The 25,350-nt window shown below is 36.1% G+C and overlaps 3 protein-coding genes and 2 long non-coding RNA genes across 5 annotated transcripts; all 5 read left to right on the forward strand.

Annotated features, from left to right (window-relative positions):
• The first annotated feature begins 4,363 nt into the window (after nt 1-4,363).
• Nucleotides 4,364-4,827, forward strand: LOC123490260. The gene is made up of 3 exons (XR_006660859.1): nt 4,364-4,459; nt 4,547-4,608; nt 4,762-4,827. It is a non-coding gene; the product is annotated as an uncharacterized LOC123490260 (long non-coding RNA).
• Nucleotides 4,828-5,055: 228 nt separating this feature from the next.
• On the forward strand, nt 5,056-10,115 carry LOC121561107. The gene is made up of 11 exons (XM_045220335.1): nt 5,056-5,274; nt 6,401-6,558; nt 6,750-6,880; nt 6,968-7,029; nt 7,183-7,283; nt 7,679-7,694; nt 8,822-8,979; nt 9,171-9,301; nt 9,389-9,450; nt 9,604-9,729; nt 9,968-10,115. Exons 1-11 carry the CDS (start codon nt 5,162-5,164, stop codon nt 10,113-10,115), a joined length of 1,206 nt encoding a protein of 401 aa, XP_045076270.1. The 5' UTR covers nt 5,056-5,161.
• Nucleotides 10,116-11,658: 1,543 nt separating this feature from the next.
• On the forward strand, nt 11,659-12,099 carry LOC123490257. The gene is made up of 3 exons (XR_006660858.1): nt 11,659-11,723; nt 11,811-11,872; nt 12,026-12,099. It is a non-coding gene; the product is annotated as an uncharacterized LOC123490257 (long non-coding RNA).
• A 219-nt stretch (nt 12,100-12,318) lies between these two features.
• On the forward strand, nt 12,319-18,487 carry LOC123490258 (integumentary mucin C.1-like). Its single transcript, XM_045220336.1, has 12 exons — nt 12,319-12,537; nt 13,665-13,822; nt 14,014-14,144; nt 14,232-14,293; nt 14,447-14,547; nt 14,719-14,941; nt 16,070-16,227; nt 16,418-16,548; nt 16,636-16,697; nt 16,852-16,952; nt 17,124-17,258; nt 18,474-18,487. Exons 1-12 carry the CDS (start codon nt 12,425-12,427, stop codon nt 18,485-18,487), a joined length of 1,389 nt encoding a protein of 462 aa, XP_045076271.1. The 5' UTR covers nt 12,319-12,424.
• On the forward strand, nt 18,480-22,819 carry LOC123490259 (location of vulva defective 1-like). The gene is made up of 11 exons (XM_045220337.1): nt 18,480-18,631; nt 18,823-18,953; nt 19,041-19,102; nt 19,256-19,356; nt 19,528-19,750; nt 20,879-21,036; nt 21,228-21,358; nt 21,446-21,507; nt 21,660-21,760; nt 21,931-22,106; nt 22,239-22,819. The coding sequence occupies exons 1-11, from the start codon at nt 18,487-18,489 to the stop codon at nt 22,332-22,334; spliced, it is 1,386 nt and encodes a 461-aa protein (XP_045076272.1). The 5' UTR covers nt 18,480-18,486; the 3' UTR covers nt 22,335-22,819.
• Nucleotides 22,820-25,350: the final 2,531 nt, after the last annotated feature.

Below are 25,350 nucleotides of genomic sequence, written 5' to 3' on the forward strand. Positions count from 1 at the left end.
AGCTCCTTCGACATTCACAACTGCAGCTCCTGCTACGACAACCACAACTACAGCTCCTACTATGAGAACCACAACTGCAGCTTTTACGAGAACTACCACTGTTCCTACTACCAACAGTACCATAGAAGCTCATACTTCCACAACTATAACTGCAGCTCCTATAACCACCAGAACTGTAGATTCTACTATGACAACAACAACATTAGCTGCCATAATGACAACTACAAATGAAGCTCCAACAATGGCAACTCCAGCTCTATCAACCACCACCACCACTGTGGCTTCTAATACGGCATTTAAAACTGCAGGTGCTACAGCAACCACCAAAACTGCTGCTCCTACAATGACTACAACTGCAGCACCTACAAGTACAACCACAATTGTACTTCCTAACTCGACAACTGCAACCTTTACCTCAACTTCTATGGCTTCAGTGACATCAACAACTAGGTAAGCAAAATCATTTAGTATAATTATTTTATGCAATTCAATTAACACTTTGTCAATCAAGGAATCTTTGAAGCGAAGAACCATGTATATCCGTACTTGTGTCGTTAACTACTGATATTTTCATAAAACATTTAAAATGTCAGCCTTTCTTTGGAAAAGCTCTTTGAGCACCTCATTTGGTAGAAAGGCACAATATAAATCCAATCTATTATTGTTAGTGTGCTTGCTGAAGGCAAGACCACTAGATTTCTTCCATACTTATTCTAATTATTTGATTCATTTAGCCCGCTTTAGCACTTAAACACTTCAAGCTATGAACACGGAACCAACATAGATTACTTGAGAAAATATTTTTAGCATTAATACCTTTGGTACTGCAACAATATTTAAATCAGCTCCCAATGCATTTCAAGACCAAACCAACATTGATATTTTCAGACTGACCCAACTTAGATTGCTTTTATTCAGCTTTTTTATACTATTTATACTTGTTGAACTATAACCATTTTAAAGTTGCATAAAAGCTCCATAGGCTTTAATCAGAAATATTGGTTCCGCCACTTCTCTTGAACTATTTATGCTACAAAGACCAAACCAACGTTGAAATGTACAGACTGACCCATCTTAGATTGCTTGTCAAAAGCTTCAGATTTTCTAAAACGTTTATAAACTGTAATGATATAATTTGCATAAATTACCATATCACTTTATGGATTCAATGCCAATCATGGGAACACAGTGGTAAACATTTAAAATGCTGCTGCTCATTAACCATTTCAGCTACAAACATTTAAAACAACTTTAACATTTTCGAAACGTTATAAACTATACTAATTCAAACAAGTATAAACTAGCATATAATATCCTACCAACAATAATAGTAACTCTTGAACCATTCAAGCTAGAGACACAAACCAACGTTGACATGTTCTGGCTATCCTATCCAATCAATACATTTTTCAATCTACCTACTTTTCCCAACTATAACCATTCACTTCCATTACTACTGCAGTGACTACCACTACTATAACTTATTTCACAACCATAAATACTTTAAGACAAGCTAGCAAGAACACACATTTTCTTTAGGAAATTGACTTTTTTAATTTATTATTATTTTCTCTTAGATTTGGCACAGTGATGTTTTTTGTTAGACTGATGTTCCAGCTCAACACACCAGTCCCCACTAAGGATGATGTCCTTGGTGCCGTCGAAAAGCAACTGTATCTTCAATTCAACAATCAGACGAACACTCAAACCACCTTCCAGAATGGAACTTATATCAGTGAGTTTAATAAATTAGGCTTATATCATGAAGACATTTATTTCCACTCTATAATTTTTTTTTATAGGTAAACGTTCAACTGCTTCCGCTATGTAAATACTTCTTGAATGTTTTCTAATGTTGAAACTCCTAAATTGTAGCAGTTCATGTTGTATGTTGCTATAGTGACCATTGTTTTGTGTGCTCACAGAATTTACAGATACTTCATTTGCCGTCGATCTTGGTTTCAAAATAACCAATGTAACCATGGAGTCGCAAAGCAATAGCCTCACTCTCACCAATGAGACCTACAGCCAGATAGAGGATTCAATTAACAGCCTAGTAAGATACCTCTATACATAAGATACATCCATGGTCATGTTCAGGTCATGATAGTAATTGACAACTTGGTGTTTTGTCCCCTTTTAGCTCCATGATATTCTTTGTAAACCAGACGGCAAACAGTTTGACTTTCCCAAACCCAACTTCACGTAAGTACAACGTCATGTCCGTGAACCAACCCAGCTTTCTCAACTGCACTCTTTAGAATGTCTGCAGATGTCATACAGCTGCTGTTTGTACAGCTAAACAGGATGGAGGGAATATGTTCAACTCTCACACAAAACCAATTTTTACGTCCACAGTACTGTTGGCACTCAAATCAGGGCAGACGTGATGTATGTATACAAAAAGGAAGACATCAACCTCCCTAGTGCTTTTCTAGAGGAAGTCTTAAAAGTCTCAGGTATGCTGCTTTTGTTGCTATTTCTGTTTGTTATTACGGTGAGTTATCAAACACCATGTCAAATATGCGTAATACTTAATCTCGAAAAAACACTTTCACATCTATGGTACTGTATATGACATATTACAAGTCTATAATCCCCCCTAAAATGTATTTTCATTTATATTCTAGGTCTCCTGCCAACCACTGTTGCCCCAACAACCACCACCACCACTGTGGCTTCTACTATGGCAATTAAAACTGCAGGTCCTACAACAACAACCACAACTGCTGCTCCTACAATGACTACAACTGCAGCATCTACAAGTACAACCACAATCGTACTTCCTACCTTGACAACGACAACTGCAACTTTTACCTCAACTTCTATGGCTTCAGTGACATCAACAACTAGGTAAGCAAGATAATTTAGTAGAATTATTTTATGCAATTCAATTAACACTTTGTCAATCAAGGAACCTTTGAAGCGAAGAACCATGTATATCCGTGTTTGTGTCATTAAATACTGATATTTCATAAAGCATTCAAAATGTCAGCCTTTCTTTAGAAAATATATTTGAGTACCTCAGTTGGTAGAAAGGTGCTATATAAATCCAATCTATTTTTATTAATGTGCTTGCTGAAGGCAAGACCACTATATTTATTACATACTTCTTCTAATTATTTGATTCATTTAGCCTGTTTTAGCACCTAAACGCTTCAAGCTATGAACACGGAACCAACTTAGATTACTTGAGAAAATATTTTTTTGCATTAATACCTTTAGACGTACAACAATATTTAAATCAGCTACCAATGCATTTCAACACCAAACCAACATTGATATTTTCAGACTGACCCAACTTAGATTGCTTTTATTCAGCTTTTTTATACTATTTATACTTGTTGAACTATAACCATTTTAAAGTTGCATAAAATCTCCATAGGCTTTAATGAGAAATATTTGGTTACGCCTCTTCTCTTGAACTATTTATGCTACAAAGACCAAACCAACGTTGAAATGTACAGACTGACCCATCTTAGATTGCTTGTCAAAAGCTTCACATTTTCTAAAACGTTTATAAACTGTAATGATATAATTTGCATAAATTACCATATCACTTTATGGATTCAATGCCAATCATGGGAACACAGTGGTAAACATTTAAAATGCTGCTGCTCCTTAACCATTTTAGCTACAAACTTTTAAAACAACTTTAACATTTTCAAAATGTTATAAGCTATACTAATTCAAACAAATATAAACTAGTATATAATAACCTACCAACAATAATAGTAACTCTTGAGCCATTCAAGCTAGAGACACAAACCAACGTTGACATGTTCTGGCTATCCTATCCAATCAATACATTTTTCAATCTACCTACTTTTCCCAACTATAACCATTCACTTCCATTACTACTGCAGTGACTACCACTACTATAACTTATTTCACAACCATAAATACTTTAAGACAAGCTAGCAAGAACACACATTTTCTTTAGGAAATTGACTTTTTTATTTATTATTATTTTCTCTTAGATTTGGCACAGTGATGTTTTTTGTTAGACTGATGTTCCAGCTCAACACACCAGTCCCCACTAAGGATGATGTCCTTGGTGCCGTCGAAAAGCAACTGTATCTTCAATTCAACAATCAGACGAACACTCAAACCACCTTCCAGAATGGAACTTATATCAGTGAGTTTAATAAATTAGGCTTATATCATGAAGACATTTATTTCCACTCTATAATTTTTTTTTATAGGTAAACGTTCAACTGCTTCCGCTATGTAAATACTTCTTGAATGTTTTCTAATGTTGAAACTCCTAAATTGTAGCAGTTCATGTTGTATGTTGCTATAGTGACCATTGTTTTGTGTGCTCACAGAATTTACAGATACTTCATTTGCCGTCGATCTTGGTTTCAAAATAACCAATGTAACCATGGAGTCGCAAAGCAATAGCCTCACTCTCACCAATGAGACCTACAGCCAGATAGAGGATTCAATTAACAGCCTAGTAAGATACCTCTTTACATAAGATACATCCATGGTCATGTTCAGGTCATGATAGTAATTGACAACTTGGTGTTTTCTCCCCTTTTAGCTCCATGATATTCTTTGTAAACCAGACGGCAAACAGTTTGACTTTCCCAAACCCAACTTCACGTAAGTACAACGTCATGTCCGTGAACCAACCCAGCTTTCTCAACTGCTCTCTTTAGAATGTCTGCAGATGTCATACAGCTGCTGTTTGTACAGCTAAACAGGATGGAGGGAATATGTTCAACTCTCACACAAAACCAATTTTTACGTCCACAGTACTGTTGGCACTCAAATCAGGGCAGACGTGATGTATGTATACAAAAAGGAAGACATCAACCTCCCCTAGTGCTTTTCTAGAGGAAGTCTTTAAAGTCTCAGGTATGCTGCTTTTGTTGCTATTTCTGTTTGTTATTACGGTGAGTTATCAAACACCATGTCAAATATGCGTAATACTTAATCTCGAAAAATACTTAATCTCGAAAAAACACTTTCACATCTATGGTACTGTATATGACATATTACAAGTCTATAATCCCCCCTAAAATGTATTTTCATTTATATTCTAGGTCTCCTGCCAACCACTGTTGCCCCAACAACCACCACCACCACTGTGGCTTCTACTACGGCAATTAAAACTGCAGGTCCTACAACAACAACCACAACTGCTGCTCCTACAATGACTACAACTGCAGCATCTACAAGTACAACCACAATCGTACTTCCTACCTTGACAACGACAACTGCAACTTTTACCTCAACTTCTATGGCTTCAGTGACATCAACAACTAGGTAAGCAAGATAATTTAGTAGAATTATTTTATGCAATTCAATTAACACTTTGTCAATCAAGGAACCTTTGAAGCGAAGAACCATGTATATCCGTGTTTGTGTCATTAAATACTGATATTTCATAAAGCATTCAAAATGTCAGCCTTTCTTTAGAAAATATATTTGAGTACCTCAGTTGGTAGAAAGGCGCTATATAAATCCAATCTATTTTTATTAGTGTGCTTGCTGAAGGCAAGACCACTATATTTATTACATACTTCTTCTAATTATTTGATTCATTTAGCCTGTTTTAGCACCTAAACGCTTCAAGCTATGAACACGGAACCAACTTAGATTACTTGAGAAAATATTTTTTTGCATTAATACCTTTAGATGTACAACAATATTTAAATCAGCTACCAATGCATTTCAACACCAAACCAACATTGATGTTTTCAGACTAACCCAACTTAGATTGCTTTTATTCAGCTTTTTTATACTATTTATACTTGTTGAACTATAACCATTTTAAAGTTGCATAAAAGCTCCATAGGCTTTAATCAGAAATATTGGTTCCGCCACTTCTCTTGAACTCTTTATGCTACAAAGACCAAACCAACGTTGAAATGTACAGACTGACCCATCTTAGATTGCTTGTCAAAAGCTTCAGATTTTCTAAAACGTTTATAAACTGTAATGATATAATTTGCATAAATTACCATATCACTTTATGTATTCAATGCCAATCATGGGAACACAGTGGTAAACATTTAAAATGCTGCTGCTCCTTAACCATTTCAGCTACAAACATTTAAAACAACTTTAACATTTTCGAAACGTTATAAACTATACCAATTCAAACAAGTATAAACTAGCATATAATATCCTACCAACAATAATAGTAACTCTTGAACTATTCAAGCTAGAGACACAAACCAACGTTGACATGTTCTGGCTATCCTATCCAATCAATACATTTTTCAATCTACCTACTTTTCCCAACTATAACCATTCACTTCCATTACTACTGCAGTGACTACCACTACTATAACTTATTTCACAACCATAAATACTTTAAGACAAGCTAGCAAGAACACACATTTTCTTTAGGAAATTGACTTTTTTATTTATTATTATTTTCTCTTAGATTTGGCACAGTGATGTTTTTTGTTAGACTGATGTTCCAGCTCAACACACCAGTCCCCACTAAGGATGATGTCCTTGGTGTCGTCGACAAGCAACTGTATCTTCAATTCAACAATCAGACAAACACTCAAACCACCTTCCAGAATGGAACTTATATCAGTGAGTTTAATAAATTAGGCTTATATCATGAAGACATTTATTTCCACTCTATAATTTTTTTAAAATAGGTAAACGTTCAACTGCTTCCGCTATGTAAATACTTCTTGAATGTTTTCTAATGTTGAAACTCCTAAACTGTAGCAGTTCATTATGTCTGTTGCTATAGTGACCATTGTTTTGTGTGCTCACAGAACTTACAGATACTTCATTTGCCGTCGATCTTGGTTTCAAAATAACCAATGTAACCATGGAGTCGCAAAGCAATAGCCTCACTCTCACCAATGAGACCTACAGCCAGATAGAGGATTCAATTAACAGCCTAGTAAGATACCTCTGTACATAAGATACATCCATGGTCATGTTCAGGTCATGTTAGTAATTGACAACTTGGTGTTTTGTCCCCTTTTAGCTCCATGATATTCTTTGTAAACCAGACGGCAAACAGTTTGACTTTCCCAAACCCAACTTCACGTAAGTACAACGTCATGTCCGTGAACCAACCCAGCTTTCTCAACTGCTCTCTTTAGAATGTCTGCAGATGTCATACAGCTGCTGTTTGTACAGCTAAACAGGATGGAGGGAATATGTTCAACTCTCACACAAAACCAATTTTTACGTCCACAGTACTGTTGGCACTCAAATCAGGGCAGACGTGATGTATGTATACAAAAAGGAAGACATCAACCTCCCTAGTGCTTTTCTAGAGGAAGTCTTTAAAGTCTCAGGTATGCTGCTTTTGTTGCTATTTCTGTTTGTTATTACGGTGAGTTATCAAACACCATGTCAAATATGCGTAATACTTAATCTCGAAAAATACTTAATCTCGAAAAAACACTTTCACATCTATGGTACTGTATATGACATATTACAAGTCTATAATCCCCCCTAAAATGTATTTTCATTTATATTCTAGGTCTCCTGCCAACCACTGTTGCCCCAACAACCACCACCACCACTGTGGCTTCTACTACGGCAATTAAAACTGCAGGTCCTACAACAACAACCACAACTGCTGCTCCTACAATGACTACAACTGCAGCATCTACAAGTACAACCACAATCGTACTTCCTACCTTGACAACGACAACTGCAACTTTTACCTCAACTTCTATGACTTCAGTGACATCAACAACTAGGTAAGCAAGATAATTTAGTATAATTATTTTATGCAATTCAATTAACACTTTGTCAATCAAGGAACCTTTGAAGCGAAGAACCATGTATATCCGTGTTTGTGTCATTAAATACTGATATTTCATAAAGCATTCAAAATGTCAGCCTTTCTTTAGAAAATGTATTTGAGTACCTCAGTTGGTAGAAAGGCGCTATATAAATCCAATCTATTTTTATTAGTGTGCTTGCTGAAGGCAAGACCACTATATTTATTACATACTTCTTCTAATTATTTGATTCATTTAGCCTGTTTTAGCACCTAAACGCTTCAAGCTATGAACACGGAACCAACTTAGATTACTTGAGAAAATATTTTTTTGCATTAATACCTTTAGATGTACAACAATATTTAAATCAGCTACCAATGCATTTCAACACCAAACCAACATTGATATTTTCAGACTGACCCAACTTAGATTGCTTTTATTCAGCTTTTTTATACTATTTATACTTGTTGAACTATAACCATTTTAAAGTTGCATAAAATCTCCATAGGCTTTAATGAGAAATATTTGGTTACGCCTCTTCTCTTGAACTATTTATGCTACAAAGACCAAACCAACGTTGAAATGTACAGACTGACCCATCTTAGATTCCTTGTCAAAAGCTTCACATTTTCTAAAACGTTTATAAACTGTAATGATATAATTTGCATAAATTACCATATCACTTTATGGATTCAATGCCAATCATGGGAACACAGTGGTAAACATTTAAAATGCTGCTGCTCCTTAACCATTTTAGCTACAAACTTTTTAAAACAACTTTAACATTTTCAAAATGTTTTAAGCTATACTAATTCAAACAAATATAAACTAGTATATAATAACCTACCAACAAAATAGTAACTCTTGAGCCATTCAAGCTAGAGACACAAACCAACGTTGACATGTTCTGGCTATCCTATCCAATCTATCAATTTTTCAATCTACCTACTTTTCCCAACTATAACCATTCACTTCCATTACTACTGCAGTGACTACCACTACTATAACTTATTTCACAACCATAAATACTTTAAGACAAGCTAGCAAGAACACACATTTTCTTTAGGAAATTGACTTTTCTATTTATTATTATTTTCTTTTAGATTTGGCACAGTGATGTTTTTTGTTAGACTGATGTTCCAGCTCAACACACCAGTCCCCACTAAGGATGATGTCCTTGGTGTCGTCGACAAGCAACTGTATCTTCAATTCAACAATCAGACAAACACTCAAACCACCTTCCAGAATGGAACTTATATCAGTGAGTTTAATAAATTAGGCTTATATCATGAAGACATTTATTTCCACTCTATAATTTTTTTAAAATAGGTAAACGTTCAACTGCTTCCGCTATGTAAATACTTCTTGAATGTTTTCTAATGTTGAAACTCCTAAACTGTAGCAGTTCATTATGTCTGTTGCTATAGTGACCATTGTTTTGTGTGCTCACAGAACTTACAGATACTTCATTTGCCGTCGATCTTGGTTTCAAAATAACCAATGTAACCATGGAGTCGCAAAGCAATAGCCTCACTCTCACCAATGAGACCTACAGCCAGATAGAGGATTCAATTAACAGCCTAGTAAGATACCTCTATACATAAGATACATCCATGGTCATGTTCAGGTCATGATAGTAATTGACAACTTGGTGTTTTGTCCCCTTTTAGCTCCATGATATTCTTTGTAAACCAGACGGCAAACAGTTTGACTTTCCCAAACCCAACTTCACGTAAGTACAACGTCATGTCCGTGAACCAACCCAGCTTTCTCAACTGCTCTCTTTAGAATGTCTGCAGATGTCATACAGCTGCTGTTTGTACAGCTAAACAGGATGGAGGGAATATGTTCAACTCTCACACAAAACCAATTTTTACGTCCACAGTACTGTTGGCACTCAAATCAGGGCAGACGTGATGTATGTATACAAAAAGGAAGACATCAACCTCCCTAGTGCTTTTCTAGAGGAAGTCTTTAAAGTCTCAGGTATGCTGCTTTTGTTGCTATTTCTGTTTGTTATTACGGTGAGTTATCAAACACCATGTCAAATATGCGTAATACTTAATCTCGAAAAATACTTAATCTCGAAAAAACACTTTCACATCTATGGTACTGTATATGACATATTACAAGTCTATAATCCCCCCTAAAATGTATTTTCATTTATATTCTAGGTCTCCTGCCAACCACTGTTGCCCCAACAACCACCACCACCACTGTGGCTTCTACTACGGCAATTAAAACTGCAGGTCCTACAACAACAACCACAACTGCTGCTCCTACAATGACTACAACTGCAGCATCTACAAGTACAACCACAATCGTACTTCCTACCTTGACAACGACAACTGCAACTTTTACCTCAACTTCTATGACTTCAGTGACATCAACAACTAGGTAAGCAAGATAATTTAGTATAATTATTTTATGCAATTCAATTAACACTTTGTCAATCAAGGAACCATTGAAGTGAAGAACCATGTATATCCGTGTTTGTGTCGTTAAATACTGATATTTTCATAAAGCATTCAAAATGTCAGCCTTTCTTTAGAAAATGTATTTGAGTACCTCAGTTGGTAGAAAGGCGCTATATAAATCCAATCTATTTTTATTAGTGTGCTTGCTGAAGGCAAGACCACTATATTTATTACATACTTCTTCTAATTATTTGATTCATTTAGCCTGTTTTAGCACCTAAACGCTTCAAGCTATGAACACGGAACCAACTTAGATTACTTGAGAAAATATTTTTTTGCATTAATACCTTTAGATGTACAACAATATTTAAATCAGCTACCAATGCATTTCAACACCAAACCAACATTGATATTTTCAGACTGACCCAACTTAGATTGCTTTTATTCAGCTTTTTTATACTATTTATACTTGTTGAACTATAACCATTTTAAAGTTGCATAAAATCTCCATAGGCTTTAATGAGAAATATTTGGTTACGCCTCTTCTCTTGAACTATTTATGCTACAAAGACCAAACCAACGTTGAAATGTACAGACTGACCCATCTTAGATTCCTTGTCAAAAGCTTCACATTTTCTAAAACGTTTATAAACTGTAATGATATAATTTGCATAAATTACCATATCACTTTATGGATTCAATGCCAATCATGGGAACACAGTGGTAAACATTTAAAATGCTGCTGCTCCTTAACCATTTTAGCTACAAACTTTTAAAACAACTTTAACATTTTCAAAATGTTTTAAGCTATACTAATTCAAACAAATATAAACTAGTATATAATAACCTACCAACAATAATAGTAACTCTTGAGCCATTCAAGCTAGAGACACAAACCAACGTTGACATGTTCTGGCTATCCTATCCAATCTATCAATTTTTCAATCTACCTACTTTTCCCAACTATAACCATTCACTTCCATTACTACTGCAGTGACTACCACTACTATAACTTATTTCACAACCATAAATACTTTAAGACAAGCTAGCAAGAACACACATTTTCTTTAGGAAATTGACTTTTCTATTTATTATTATTTTCTTTTAGATTTGGCACAGTGATGTTTTTTGTTAGACTGATGTTCCAGCTCAACACACCAGTCCCCACTAAGGATGATGTCCTTGGTGTCGTCGACAAGCAACTGTATCTTCAATTCAACAATCAGACAAACACTCAAACCACCTTCCAGAATGGAACTTATATCAGTGAGTTTAATAAATTAGGCTTATATCATGAAGACATTTATTTCCACTCTATAATTTTTTAAAAATAGGTAAACGTTCAACTGCTTCCGCTATGTAAATACTTCTTGAATGTTTTCTAATGTTGAAACTCCTAAACTGTAGCAGTTCATTATGTCTGTTGCTATAGTGACCATTGTTTTGTGTGCTCACAGAACTTACAGATACTTCATTTGCCGTCGATCTTGGTTTCAAAATAACCAATGTAACCATGGAGTCGTAAAGCAATAGCCTCACTCTCACCAATGAGACCTACAGCCAGATAGAGGATTCAATTAACAGCCTAGTAAGATACCTCTATACATAAGATACATCCATGGTCATGTTCAGGTCATGATAGTAATTGACAACTTGGTGTTTTGTCCCCTTTTAGCTCCATGATATTCTTTGTAAACCAGACGGCAAACAGTTTGACTTTCCCAAACCCAACTTCACGTAAGTACAACGTCATGTCCGTGAACCAACCCAGCTTTCTCAACTGCTCTCTTTAGAATGTCTGCAGATGTCATACAGCTGCTGTTTGTACAGCTAAACAGGATGGAGGGAATATGTTCAACTCTCACACAAAACCAATTTTTACGTCCACAGTACTGTTGGCACTCAAATCAGGGCAGACGTGATGTATGTATACAAAAAGGAAGACATCAACCTCCCTAGTGCTTTTCTGGAGGAAGTCTTTAAAGTCTCAGGTATGCTGCTTTTGTTGCTATTTCTGTTTGTTATTACGGTGAGTTATCAAACACCATGTCAAATATGCGTAATACTTAATCTCGAAAAATACTTAATCTCGAAAAAACACTTTCACATCTATGGTACTGTATATGACATATTACAAGTCTATAATCCCCCCTAAAATGTATTTTCATTTATATTCTAGGTCTCCTGCCAACCACTGTTGCCCCAACAACCACCACCACCACTGTGGCTTCTACTACGGCAATTAAAACTGCAGGTCCTACAACAACAACCACAACTGCTGCTCCTACAATGACTACAACTGCAGCATCTACAAGTACAACCACAATCGTACTTCCTACCTTGACAACGACAACTGCAACTTTTACCTCAACTTCTATGGCTTCAGTGACATCAACAACTAGGTAAGCAAGATAATTTAGTATAATTATTTTATGCAATTCAATTAACACTTTGTCAATCAAGGAACCTTTGAAGCGAAGAACCATGTATATCCGTGTTTGTGTCATTAAATACTGATATTTCATAAAGCATTCAAAATGTCAGCCTTTCTTTAGAAAATGTATTTGAGTACCTCAGTTGGTAGAAAGGCGCTATATAAATCCAATCTATTTTTATTAGTGTGCTTGCTGAAGGCAAGACCACTATATTTATTACATACTTCTTCTAATTATTTGATTCATTTAGCCTGTTTTAGCACCTAAACGCTTCAAGCTATGAACACGGAACCAACTTAGATTACTTGAGAAAATATTTTTTTGCATTAATACCTTTAGATGTACAACAATATTTAAATCAGCTACCAATGCATTTCAACACCAAACCAACATTGATATTTTCAGACTGACCCAACTTAGATTGCTTTTATTCAGCTTTTTTATACTATTTATACTTGTTGAACTATAACCATTTTAAAGTTGCATAAAATCTCCATAGGCTTTAATGAGAAATATTTGGTTACGCCTCTTCTCTTGAACTATTTATGCTACAAAGACCAAACCAACGTTGAAATGTACAGACTGACCCATCTTAGATTCCTTGTCAAAAGCTTCACATTTTCTAAAACGTTTATAAACTGTAATGATATAATTTGCATAAATTACCATATCACTTTATGGATTCAATGCCAATCATGGGAACACAGTGGTAAACATTTAAAATGCTGCTGCTCCTTAACCATTTTAGCTACAAACTTTTAAAACAACTTTAACATTTTCAAAATGTTTTAAGCTATACTAATTCAAACAAATATAAACTAGTATATAATAACCTACCAACAATAATAGTAACTCTTGAGCCATTCAAGCTAGAGACACAAACCAACGTTGACATGTTCTGGCTATCCTATCCAATCTATCAATTTTTCAATCTACCTACTTTTCCCAACTATAACCATTCACTTCCATTACTACTGCAGTGACTACCACTACTATAACTTATTTCACAACCATAAATACTTTAAGACAAGCTAGCAAGAACACACATTTTCTTTAGGAAATTGACTTTTTTATTTATTATTATTTTCTTTTAGATTTGGCACAGTGATGTTTTTTGTTAGACTGATGTTCCAGCTCAACACACCAGTCCCCACTAAGGATGATGTCCTTGGTGTCGTCGACAAGCAACTGTATCTTCAATTCAACAATCAGACAAACACTCAAACCACCTTCCAGAATGGAACTTATATCAGTGAGTTTAATAAATTAGGCTTATATCATGAAGACATTTATTTCCACTCTATAATTTTTTTAAAATAGGTAAACGTTCAACTGCTTCCGCTATGTAAATACTTCTTGAATGTTTTCTAATGTTGAAACTCCTAAACTGTAGCAGTTCATTATGTATGTTGCTATAGTGACCATTGTTTTGTGTGCTCACAGAACTTACAGATACTTCATTTGCCGTCGATCTTGGTTTCAAAATAACCAATGTAACCATGGAGTCGCAAAGCAATAGCCTCACTCTCACCAATGAGACCTACAGCCAGATAGAGGATTCAATTAACAGCCTAGTAAGATACCTCTATACATAAGATACATCCATGGTCATGTTCAGGTCATGATAGTAATTGACAACTTGGTGTTTTGTCCCCTTTTAGCTCCATGATATTCTTTGTAAACCAGACGGCAAACAGTTTGACTTTCCCAAACCCAACTTCACGTAAGTACAACGTCATGTCCGTGAACCAACCCAGCTTTCTCAACTGCACTCTTTAGAATGTCTGCAGATGTCATACAGCTGCTGTTTGTACAGCTAAACAGGATGGAGGGAACATGTTCAACTCTCACACATAACCAATTTTTACGTCCACAGTACTGTTGGAACTCAAATCAGGGCAGACGTGATGTATGTATACAAAAAGGAAGACATCAACCTCCCTAGTGCTTTTCTAGAGGAAGTCTTAAAAGTCTCAGGTATGCTGCTTTTGTTGCTATTTCTGTTTGTTATTACGGTGAGTTATCAAACACCATGTCAAATATGCGTAATACTCAATCTCGAAAAAACACTTTCACATCTATGGTACTGTATATGACATATTACAAGTCTATAAACCCCACTAAAATGTATTTTCATTTATATTCTAGGTCTCCTGCCAACCACTGTTGCCCCAACAACCACCACCACCACTGTGGCTTCTACTACGGCAATTCAAACTGCAGGTCCTACAACAACAACCACAATTGCTGCTCATACAATGACTACAACTGCAGCATCTACAAGTACAACCACAATTGTACTTCCTACCTTGACAACAACAACTGCAACTTTTACCTCAACTTCTATGGCTTCAGTGAGAGCAACAACTAGGTAAGCAAGATAATTTAGTATAATTATTTTATGCAATTCAATTAACACTTTGTCAATCAAGGAACCATTGAAGTGAAGAACCATGTATATCCGTGTTTGTGTCGTTAAATACTGATATTTTCATAAAGCATTCAAAATGTCAGCCTTTCTTTAGAAAATGTATTTGAGTACCTCAGTTGGTAGAAAGGCGCTATATAAATCCAATCTATTTTTATTAATGTGCTTGCTGAAGGCAAGACCACTAGATGTATTACATACTTCTTCTAATTATTTGATTCATTTAGCCCGTTTTAGCACCTAAACGCTTGTAGCTATGAACACGGAACCAACTTAGATTGCTTGAGAATATTTTTTTTTGCATTAATACCTGTAGTCGTACAACAATATTGAAATCAGCTCCCAATGCATTTCAACACCAAACCAACATTGATATTTTCAGACTGACCCAACTTAGATTGCTTTTATTCAGCTTTTTTATACTATTTATACTTGTTGAACTATAACCATTTTAAAGTTGCATAAAAGCTCCATAGGCTTTAATGTGAAATATTTGGTTACGCCACTTCTCTTGAACTAATTATGCTACAAAGACCAAACCAACGTTGAAATGTACAGACTGACCCATCTTAGATTGCTTGTCAAAAGCTTCACATTTTCTAAAACTTTTATAAACTGTAATGATATAATTTGCATAAATTGCTGTAACACTTTATGGATTCAATGCCAATCATGGGAATACAGTGGTAAACATTTAAAATGCTGCTGCTTCTTAACCATTTTAGCTACAAACTTTTAAAACAACTTTAATATTTTCAAAACGTTATAAACTATACTAATTCAAACAAGTATAAACTAGCATATAATATCCTACCAACAATAATAATAACTCTTGAACCATTCAAGCTAGAGATACAAATCAACGTTTACATGTTCTGGCTATCCTATCCAATCAATCAATTTTTCCATCTACCTACTTTTCCCAACTATAACCAGTCACTTCCATTACTACTGCAGTGACTACCACTACTATAACTTATTTCACAACGATAAATACCTTAAGACAGGCTAGCAAGAACACACATTTTCTTTAGGAAATTGACTTTTTTATTTATTATTATTTTCTTTTAGATTTGGCACAGTGATGTTTTTTGTTAGACTGATGTTCCAGCTCAACACACCAGTCCCCACTAAGGATGATGTCCTTGGTGTCGTCGACAAGCAACTGTATCTTCAATTCAACAATCAGACAAACACTCAAACCACCTTCCAGAATGGAACTTATATCAGTGAGTTTAATAAATTAGGCTTATATCATGAAGACATTTATTTCCACTCTATAATTTTTTAAAATAGGTAAACGTTCAACTGCTTCCGCTATGTAAATACTTCTTGAATGTTTTCTAATGTTGAAACTCCTAAACTGTAGCAGTTCATTATGTATGTTGCTATAGTGACCATTGTTTTGTGTGCTCACAGAACTTACAGATACTTCATTTGCCGTCGATCTTGGTTTCAAAATAACCAATGTAACCATGGAGTCGCAAAGCAATAGCCTCACTCTCACCAATGAGACCTACAGCCAGATAGAGGATTCAATTAACAGCCTAGTAAGATACCTCTATACATAAGATACATCCATGGTCATGTTCAGGTCATGATAGTAATTGACAACTTGGTGTTTTGTCCCCTTTTAGCTCCATGATATTCTTTGTAAACCAGACGGCAAACAGTTTGACTTTCCCAAACCCAACTTCACGTAAGTACAACGTCATGTCCGTGAACCAACCCAGCTTTCTCAACTGCACTCTTTAGAATGTCTGCAGATGTCATACAGCTGCTGTTTGTACAGCTAAACAGGATGGAGGGAACATGTTCAACTCTCACACATAACCAATTTTTTACGTCCACAGTACTGTTGGAACTCAAATCAGGGCAGACGTGATGTATGTATACAAAAAGGAAGACATCAACCTCCCTAGTGCTTTTCTAGAGGAAGTCTTAAAAGTCTCAGGTATGCTGCTTTTGTTGCTATTTCTGTTTGTTATTACGGTGAGTTATCAAACACCATGTCAAATATGCGTAATACTCAATCTCGAAAAAACACTTTCACATCTATGGTACTGTATATGACATATTACAAGTCTATAAACCCCACTAAAATGTATTTTCATTTATATTCTAGGTCTCCTGCCAACCACTGTTGCCCCAACAACCACCACCACCACTGTGGCTTCTACTACGGCAATTCAAACTGCAGGTCCTACAACAACAACCACAATTGCTGCTCATACAATGACTACAACTGCAGCATCTACAAGTACAACCACAATTGTACTTCCTACCTTGACAACAACAACTGCAACTTTTACCTCAACTTCTATGGCTTCAGTGAGAGCAACAACTAGGTAAGCAAGATAATTTAGTATAATTATTTTATGCAATTCAATTAACACTTTGTCAATCAAGGAACCATTGAAGTGAAGAACCATGTATATCCGTGTTTGTGTCGTTAAATACTGATATTTTCATAAAGCATTCAAAATGTCAGCCTTTCTTTAGAAAATGTATTTGAGTACCTCAGTTGGTAGAAAGGCGCTATATAAATCCAATCTATTTTTATTAATGTGCTTGCTGAAGGCAAGACCACTAGATGTATTACATACTTCTTCTAATTATTTGATTCATTTAGCCCGTTTTAGCACCTAAACGCTTGTAGCTATGAACACGGAACCAACTTAGATTGCTTGAGAATATTTTTTTTTGCATTAATACCTGTAGTCGTACAACAATATTGAAATCAGCTCCCAATGCATTTCAACACCAAACCAACATTGATATTTTCAGACTGACCCAACTTAGATTGCTTTTATTCAGCTTTTTTATACTATTTATACTTGTTGAACTATAACCATTTTAAAGTTGCATAAAAGCTCCATAGGCTTTAATGTGAAATATTTGGTTACGCCACTTCTCTTGAACTAATTATGCTACAAAGACCAAACCAACGTTGAAATGTACAGACTGACCCATCTTAGATTGCTTGTCAAAAGCTTCACATTTTCTAAAACTTTTATAAACTGTAATGATATAATTTGCATAAATTGCTGTAACACTTTATGGATTCAATGCCAATCATGGGAATACAGTGGTAAACATTTAAAATGCTGCTGCTTCTTAACCATTTTAGCTACAAACTTTTAAAACAACTTTAATATTTTCAAAACGTTATAAACTATACTAATTCAAACAAGTATAAACTAGCATATAATATCCTACCAACAATAATAATAACTCTTGAACCATTCAAGCTAGAGATACAAATCAACGTTTACATGTTCTGGCTATCCTATCCAATCAATCAATTTTTCCATCTACCTACTTTTCCCAACTATAACCAGTCACTTCCATTACTACTGCAGTGACTACCACTACTATAACTTATTTCACAACGATAAATACCTTAAGACAGGCTAGCAAGAACACACATTTTCTTTAGGAAATTGACTTTTTATTTATTATTATTTTCTCTTAGATTTGGCACAGTGATGTTTTTTGTTAGACTGATGTTCCAGCTCAACACACCAGTCCCCACTAAGGATGATGTCCTTGGTGTCGTCGACAAGCAACTGTATCTTCAATTCAACAATCAGACGAACACTCAAACCACCTTCCAGAATGGAACTTATATCAGTGAGTTTAATAAATTAGGCTTATATCATGAAGACATTTATTTCCACTCTATATATATTTTTTTATAGGTAAACGTTCAACTGCTTCCGCTATGTAAATACTTCTTGAATGTTTTCTAATGTTGAAACTCCTAAATTGTAGCAGTTCATGTTGTCTGTTGCTATAGTGACCATTGTTTTGTGTGCTCACAGAACTTACAGATACTTCATTTGCCGTCGATCTTGGTTTCAAAATAACCAATGTAACCATGGAGTCGCAAAGCAATAGCCTCACTCTCACCAATGAGACCTACAGCCAGATAGAGGATTCAATTAACAGCCTAGTAAGATACCTCTATACATAAGATACATCCATGGTCATGTTCAGGTCATGATAGTAATTGACAACTTGGTGTTTTGTCCCCTTTTAGCTCCATGATATTCTTTGTAAACCAGACGGCAAACAGTTTGACTTTCCCAAACCCAACTTCACGTAAGTACAACGTCATGTCCGTGAACCAACCCAGCTTTCTCAACTGCACTCTTTAGAATGTCTGCAGATGTCATACAGCTGCTGTTTGTACAGCTAAACAGGATGGAGGGAATATGTTCAACTCTCACACAAAACCAATTTTTACGTCCACAGTACTGTTGGCACTCAAATCAGGGCAGACGTGATGTATGTATACAAAAAGGAAGACATCAACCTCCCTAGTGCTTTTCTAGAGGAAGTCTTAAAAGTCTCAGGTATGCTGCTTTTGTTGCTATTTCTGTTTGTTATTACAGTGAGTTATCAAACACCATGTCAAATATGCATAATATTCAATCTCGAAAAAACACTTTCACATCTATGGTACTGTATATGACATATTACAAGTCTATAATCCCCCCTAAAATGTATTTTCATTTATATTCTAGGTCTCCTGCCAACCACTGTTGCCCCAACAACCACCACCACCACTGTGGCTTCTACTACGGCAATTAAAACTGCAGGTCCTACAACAACAACCACAACTGCTGCTCCTACAATGACTATAACTGCAGCATCTACAAGTACAACCACAATTGTACTTCCTACCTTGACAACGATAACTGCAACTTTTACCTCAACTTCTATGGCTTCAGTGACATCAACAACTAGGTAAGCAAGATAATTTAGTATAATTATTTTATGCAATTCAATTAACACTTTGTCAATCAAGGAACCTTTGAAGCGAATAACCATGTATATCCGTGTTTGTGTCGTTAAATACTGATATTTTCATAAAGCATTCAAAATGTCAGCCTTTCTTTAGAAAATGTATTTGAGTACGTCAGTTGGTAGAAAGGCGCTATATAAATCCAATCAATTTTTATTCGTGTGCTTGCTGAAGGCAAGACCACTAGATTTATTACATACTTCTTCTAATTATTTGATTCATTTAGCCTTTTTTAGCACCTAAACGCTTCAAGTTATGAACACGGAACCAATTTAGATTACTTGAGAAAATATTTTTTTGCATTAATACCTTTAGACGTACAACAATATTTAAATCAGCTCCCAATGAATTTCAACACCAAACCAACATTGATATTTTCAGACTGACCCAACATAGATTGCTTTTATTCAGCTTTTTTATACTATTTATACTTGTTGAACTATAACCATTTAAAAGTTGCATAAAAGCTCCATAGGCTTTAATGAGAAATATTTGGTTACACCACTTGTCTTGAACTATTTATGCTACAAAGACCAAACCAACGTTGAAATGTACAGACTGACCCATCTTAGATTGCTTGTCAAAAGCCTCACATTTTCTAAAACCTTTATAAACTGTAATGATATAATTTGCATAAATTACCGTGACACTTTATGGATTCAATGCCAATCATGGGAACACAGTGGTAAACATTTAAAATGCTGCTGCTCCTTAACCATTTTAGCTACAAACTTTTAAAACAACTTTAACATTTTCAAAACGTCATAAACTATACTAATTCAAACAAGTATAAACTAGCATATAATAACCTACCAACAATAATAGTAACTATTGAACCATTCAAGCTAGAGACACAAACCAACGTTGACATGTTCTGGCTATCCTATCCAATCTATCAATTTTTCAATCTACCTACTTTTCCCAACTATAACCAGTCACTTCCATTACTACTGCAGTGACTACCACTACTATAACTTATTTCACAACCATAAATACCTTAAGACAACCTAGCAAGAACACACATTTTCTTTAGGAAATTTACTTTTCTATTTATTATTATTTTCTCTTAGATTTGGAACAGTGGTGGTTTTTGTTAGACTGATGTTCCAGCTCAACACACCAGTCCCCACTGAGGATGATGTCCTTGGTGCCTTCAACAAACAACTGTATCATCAATTCAACATTCAGACAAACACTCAAACCACCTTCCATAATGGAACTTATATCAGTGAGTTCAACAAATTAGGCTTATATCATAAATACATTTATTTCCACTCTACAAAATGTTTTATAGATAAAAACATTCAACTGCTTCTGCTATGTAAATACTTCTTGAATTTTTTCTAATTTTTGAAACTCCTAAATTGTAGCAATTCATTTTGTCTGTTGCTATAGTTACAATTATTTGTGTGCTCACAGAACTTACAGATACTTCATTTGCCATCGATCTTGGTTTCAAAATAACCAATGTAACCATGGAGTCGCGAAGTAACAGAATCACATTCACCAGTGAGACCTACATCCAGATACAGGATTCAATTAACAGCCTAGTAAGATACTTTTATACATAAGATACATCCATGGTCATCTTCAGGTCATGATAGTAATTGACAACTTGGTGTTTTCTCCCCTTTTAGCTCCGTGCTATTCTTTGTAAACCAGACAGCAAACAGTTTGACTTTCCCAAGCCCGACTTCACGTAAGTACAACGTCATGTCCGTGAACCAACCCAGCTTTCTCAACTCACTCTTTAGAATGTCTGCAGATGTCATACAGCTGCTGTTTGTACAGCTAAACAGGATGGAGGGAACATGTTCAACTCTCACACAAAACCAATTTTTACGTCCACAGTACTGTTGGCACTCAAATCAGGGCAGACGTGATGTATTTATACAAAGAGGGAGAAATCAACCTCCCTAGTGCTATTCTAGAGGAAGTCTTAAAAGTCTCAGGTATGCTGCTTTTGTTGCTATTTCTGTTTTTTATTACAATGAGTTATCAAACCCCATATAAAATATGTGTAATACTCAATCTCAAAAAAACACGTTCACATCTGTGGTACTGTATATGACATATTACAAGTTTATAATCACTCTTAAATGTATTTTCATTTATATTCTAGGTCTCCTGACAACCACTGTTGCCCCAACAACTACCAGCACCACACCACTGTCTACCGTTTTGCTGACCACTCCTTTCAATACCACAAGTGGTGGAGGTTTTCCTGGCTGGGCTCTGGCCATTATCATCCCTTGTGGCATCGCTATCATTCTGGTACCACTGTGGATCCTGCTTTGTGTACGTATAGGCTTGTGTTCACTTGTGTACTCTGAAAATACTCTACAAAGTATATTATCAAATAAGCTGTTCAATCTCTGCAATGATATTGATTTAACATGTGAATCATACTTCCCCATCTTTGTTTTGTAGTGCATGCTGTGTGGCTGCTGTGCAGCTGTAAGGAGACGCTGTCACAGACGTAGATCTTACAATGTACAGTACACCACCAGAAACGGCCTCTTCTGAGGTGACAACACTAACATCTGTGGGCAACTGTCATCACAAGAACAGCCAATCATCTATATCTGCTAATCACGGGACTTTAATGCATGGAAAATCACTTGTGACTACACACCATTGCATCTGAGAAGATCAAGTGAGGACTTCCATATATTTTTATCATAAAAAGAAAATTGATAATAGGCAACATGTTTTTTGTGCAATGTACTACTTTTTATATAATGCATCTGGTTGTTAATCAACGTTACAGCTGAGCTGAACAAAGTATGTTTATATATTTATTAACTATGTCATGTGTGGTTTCAAGCTGTGCTGTCCACTGACAAACGGTTATCACTTATTTATTTAATGTATAATAAGCTTCATTACAATAATATTTATTGTTGTTTTGTTATTTCCTCTCTTGATTAACTATGAACTAATTTATTTTAAAATCTGCAATACAGTACTTGTTACTTCATCTTACAGTTTGACAAATGTAATAAAAATACTTTATGAATGGGTTTGACTGCATGGTGATTACAGACAACACATCTACACATCAAAAGTAGTCGAAATTGTCCGACTTGGCACCTTAAAGATCTATGCAAACCAAGCTTAAATAAGTTAACATAACAAGTCACATAATAAGTTGCATGGACTCTGTGTGCAACAATAGTATTTTGGAATGACTACCTCATCTCTGTACCCCACACATACAATTATCTGTAAGGTCCCTCAGTCGAGCAGTGAATTTCAAACACAGATTCAACCACAAAGACCAGGGAGGTTTTCCAATGCCTCGCAAAGAAGGGCACCTATTGGTAGATTAAAAAATAAAAAAATAAGCAGACATTGAATAGCCCTTTGAGCATGGTTAAGTTATCAATTACACTTTATATAGTGTATCAATGATGCACCCAGTCATTACAAAGATACGGGCATCCTTACTAACTCAGTTGCCAGAGAGGAAGAAAACCGCTTAGGAATTTCACCATGAGGCCAATGGTGACTTTAAAACAGTTACAACGTTTAATGGCTGTGATAGGAGAAAACATAGGATGGACCAACAACATTGTACTTACTCCACAATACTAACTGAACTTGTGATGAGGTGGTGTTGAAGGAGTCAGGCACAGGAGGCAAAATCACAGAATAACAGGCTTTAATCCGCAAAAACACAGGGTTACACACTCCAGGGCACAAAACAGGTGCACTGGAAAATACAAGGCACATAGGAAAATACTGCCGTCGAACAAAATACACGAGCTCCACCGAGCTTCACTAACCTTCACAATAAACAATCACCCACAAGGACAAGGGGGCAGAGGGAACACTTATACACTGACTAATTAGGGGATTAGAACCAGGTGTGTGTGATAACGAGACAAGACAATTGTGGTGATGATTGTGGTGATGATGTTGTCAGAAGGCCAACGCTGACCTTCTGACAACACACGACGCGCTGGAGATGAACGTGGGCAGCGTCCCACGTCTCCTCCGCGCGCCGAAACCAGTCATCCACCGCAGGAGCCTCGGTCTGGCTCTGGTGCCATGGTGCCAGAACCGGTTGGTAACCTAAAACACATTGGAATGGTGTTAGGTTAGTAGAGGAGTGGCGGAGAGAGTTCTGGGCATATTCTGCCCATGGCAAGAACACCGACCACTGCATTGATTCAATCACTGAAGGAATGAGGGGGAGAGGATAACTAAATCTTATCGTCTCCCTGTTCAGTGGTCGATAATCAATGCACGGGCGCAGCCCTCCTCCGTTCTTCTTCACAAAGAAGAAACTTGAGGAGGCGGGTGAAGTGGAGGGACGTATATACCCCTGGCGCAGGGACTCGGTGACATATGTTTCCATAGCCACTGTTTCAGCCTGTGACAGGGGGTATATATGACTCTTGGGAGGTACAGCGTCTACCCGGAGGTTTATCGCCGCAATCCCCCGCCCGATGAGGTGGTAATTTAGTCCCCTGCGTTTTAGAGAACGCTTGCGCCAGATCGAGGTATTCAGGGGGAATGCGCACGGTGGAGGTACTGTCTGGACTTTCCACCGTGGTTGCACCAACGGAAACATCTAGACACCTACCCTGACACTCTCGTGAGAGCCCTCTGCGGCCATGAGAAGGTGGGGTTGTGGAGTGCTAGCCACAGGATACCTAATACCACAGGGAAAGCAGGAGATTCAATAATCGAAAAAATAACCTGCTCACAATGATATATGTTCTGAACTTTGTCATGTATTTCCATGTTTTATGTGGACCCCAGGAAGAGTAGCTTCTGAATGTGAAGTAGCTAATGGGGATCCTTATAAACTAAACCAAGAAGACTGTGAATGTTCCTGAGTGGCCGAGTTACAGTTTTGACTTAAATCTGCTTGAAAATCCATGGCAAGACCTGAAAATGGTTGTCTAGCAATTATCAACTACACATTTGACAGAGCTTGAAGAATTTTGAAAAGAATCATGGGCAAATGTTGCACAATCCAGGTGTGGAAAGCTCTTAGATTTACCCAAGACTCACAGCTGTATTCACTGCTGCCAAAGGTGATTCTAATGTATTGACTCAGTGGGTTGAATACTTATGTAATCAAGATATATTAGTGTTTTATTTTTCATATTTTATTTTACAAATGTTAGAATTTTTCTTCCACTTTTACCATATAGAGTAGATATTTAACAAGAAATGTAAATTAAATCCATTTTAATCCCAACATGTAACACAACAAAATGTGGAAAAGTCAAGGGGTGTTAATAGTTTCTGAAGGCACTGTATATTTCAACACTATGAGGTTGATATGCCAAAAAAACGATATCTCTAGCTTAAATTGACATATTTTGATGGCCATTATTTTGTAATGTAACTTATATTGACGCACTGACTCTATGGTTAACTATTTAGCAGTCTTATAGCTTGGGGGTAGAAGCTGTTCAGGGTCCGGTTGGTTCCAGACTTTGTGCATCGGTACCGCTTGCCATCAGGTAGAAAAGAAAATAGTCTATGACTTGGGTGGCTGGAATCTTTGACCATTTTTAGGGCC

The sequence above is a fragment of the Coregonus clupeaformis genome, unplaced genomic scaffold (assembly GCF_020615455.1).
Source record: "Coregonus clupeaformis isolate EN_2021a unplaced genomic scaffold, ASM2061545v1 scaf3590, whole genome shotgun sequence".
Classification (NCBI taxonomy): Eukaryota; Metazoa; Chordata; class Actinopteri; order Salmoniformes; family Salmonidae; genus Coregonus; species Coregonus clupeaformis.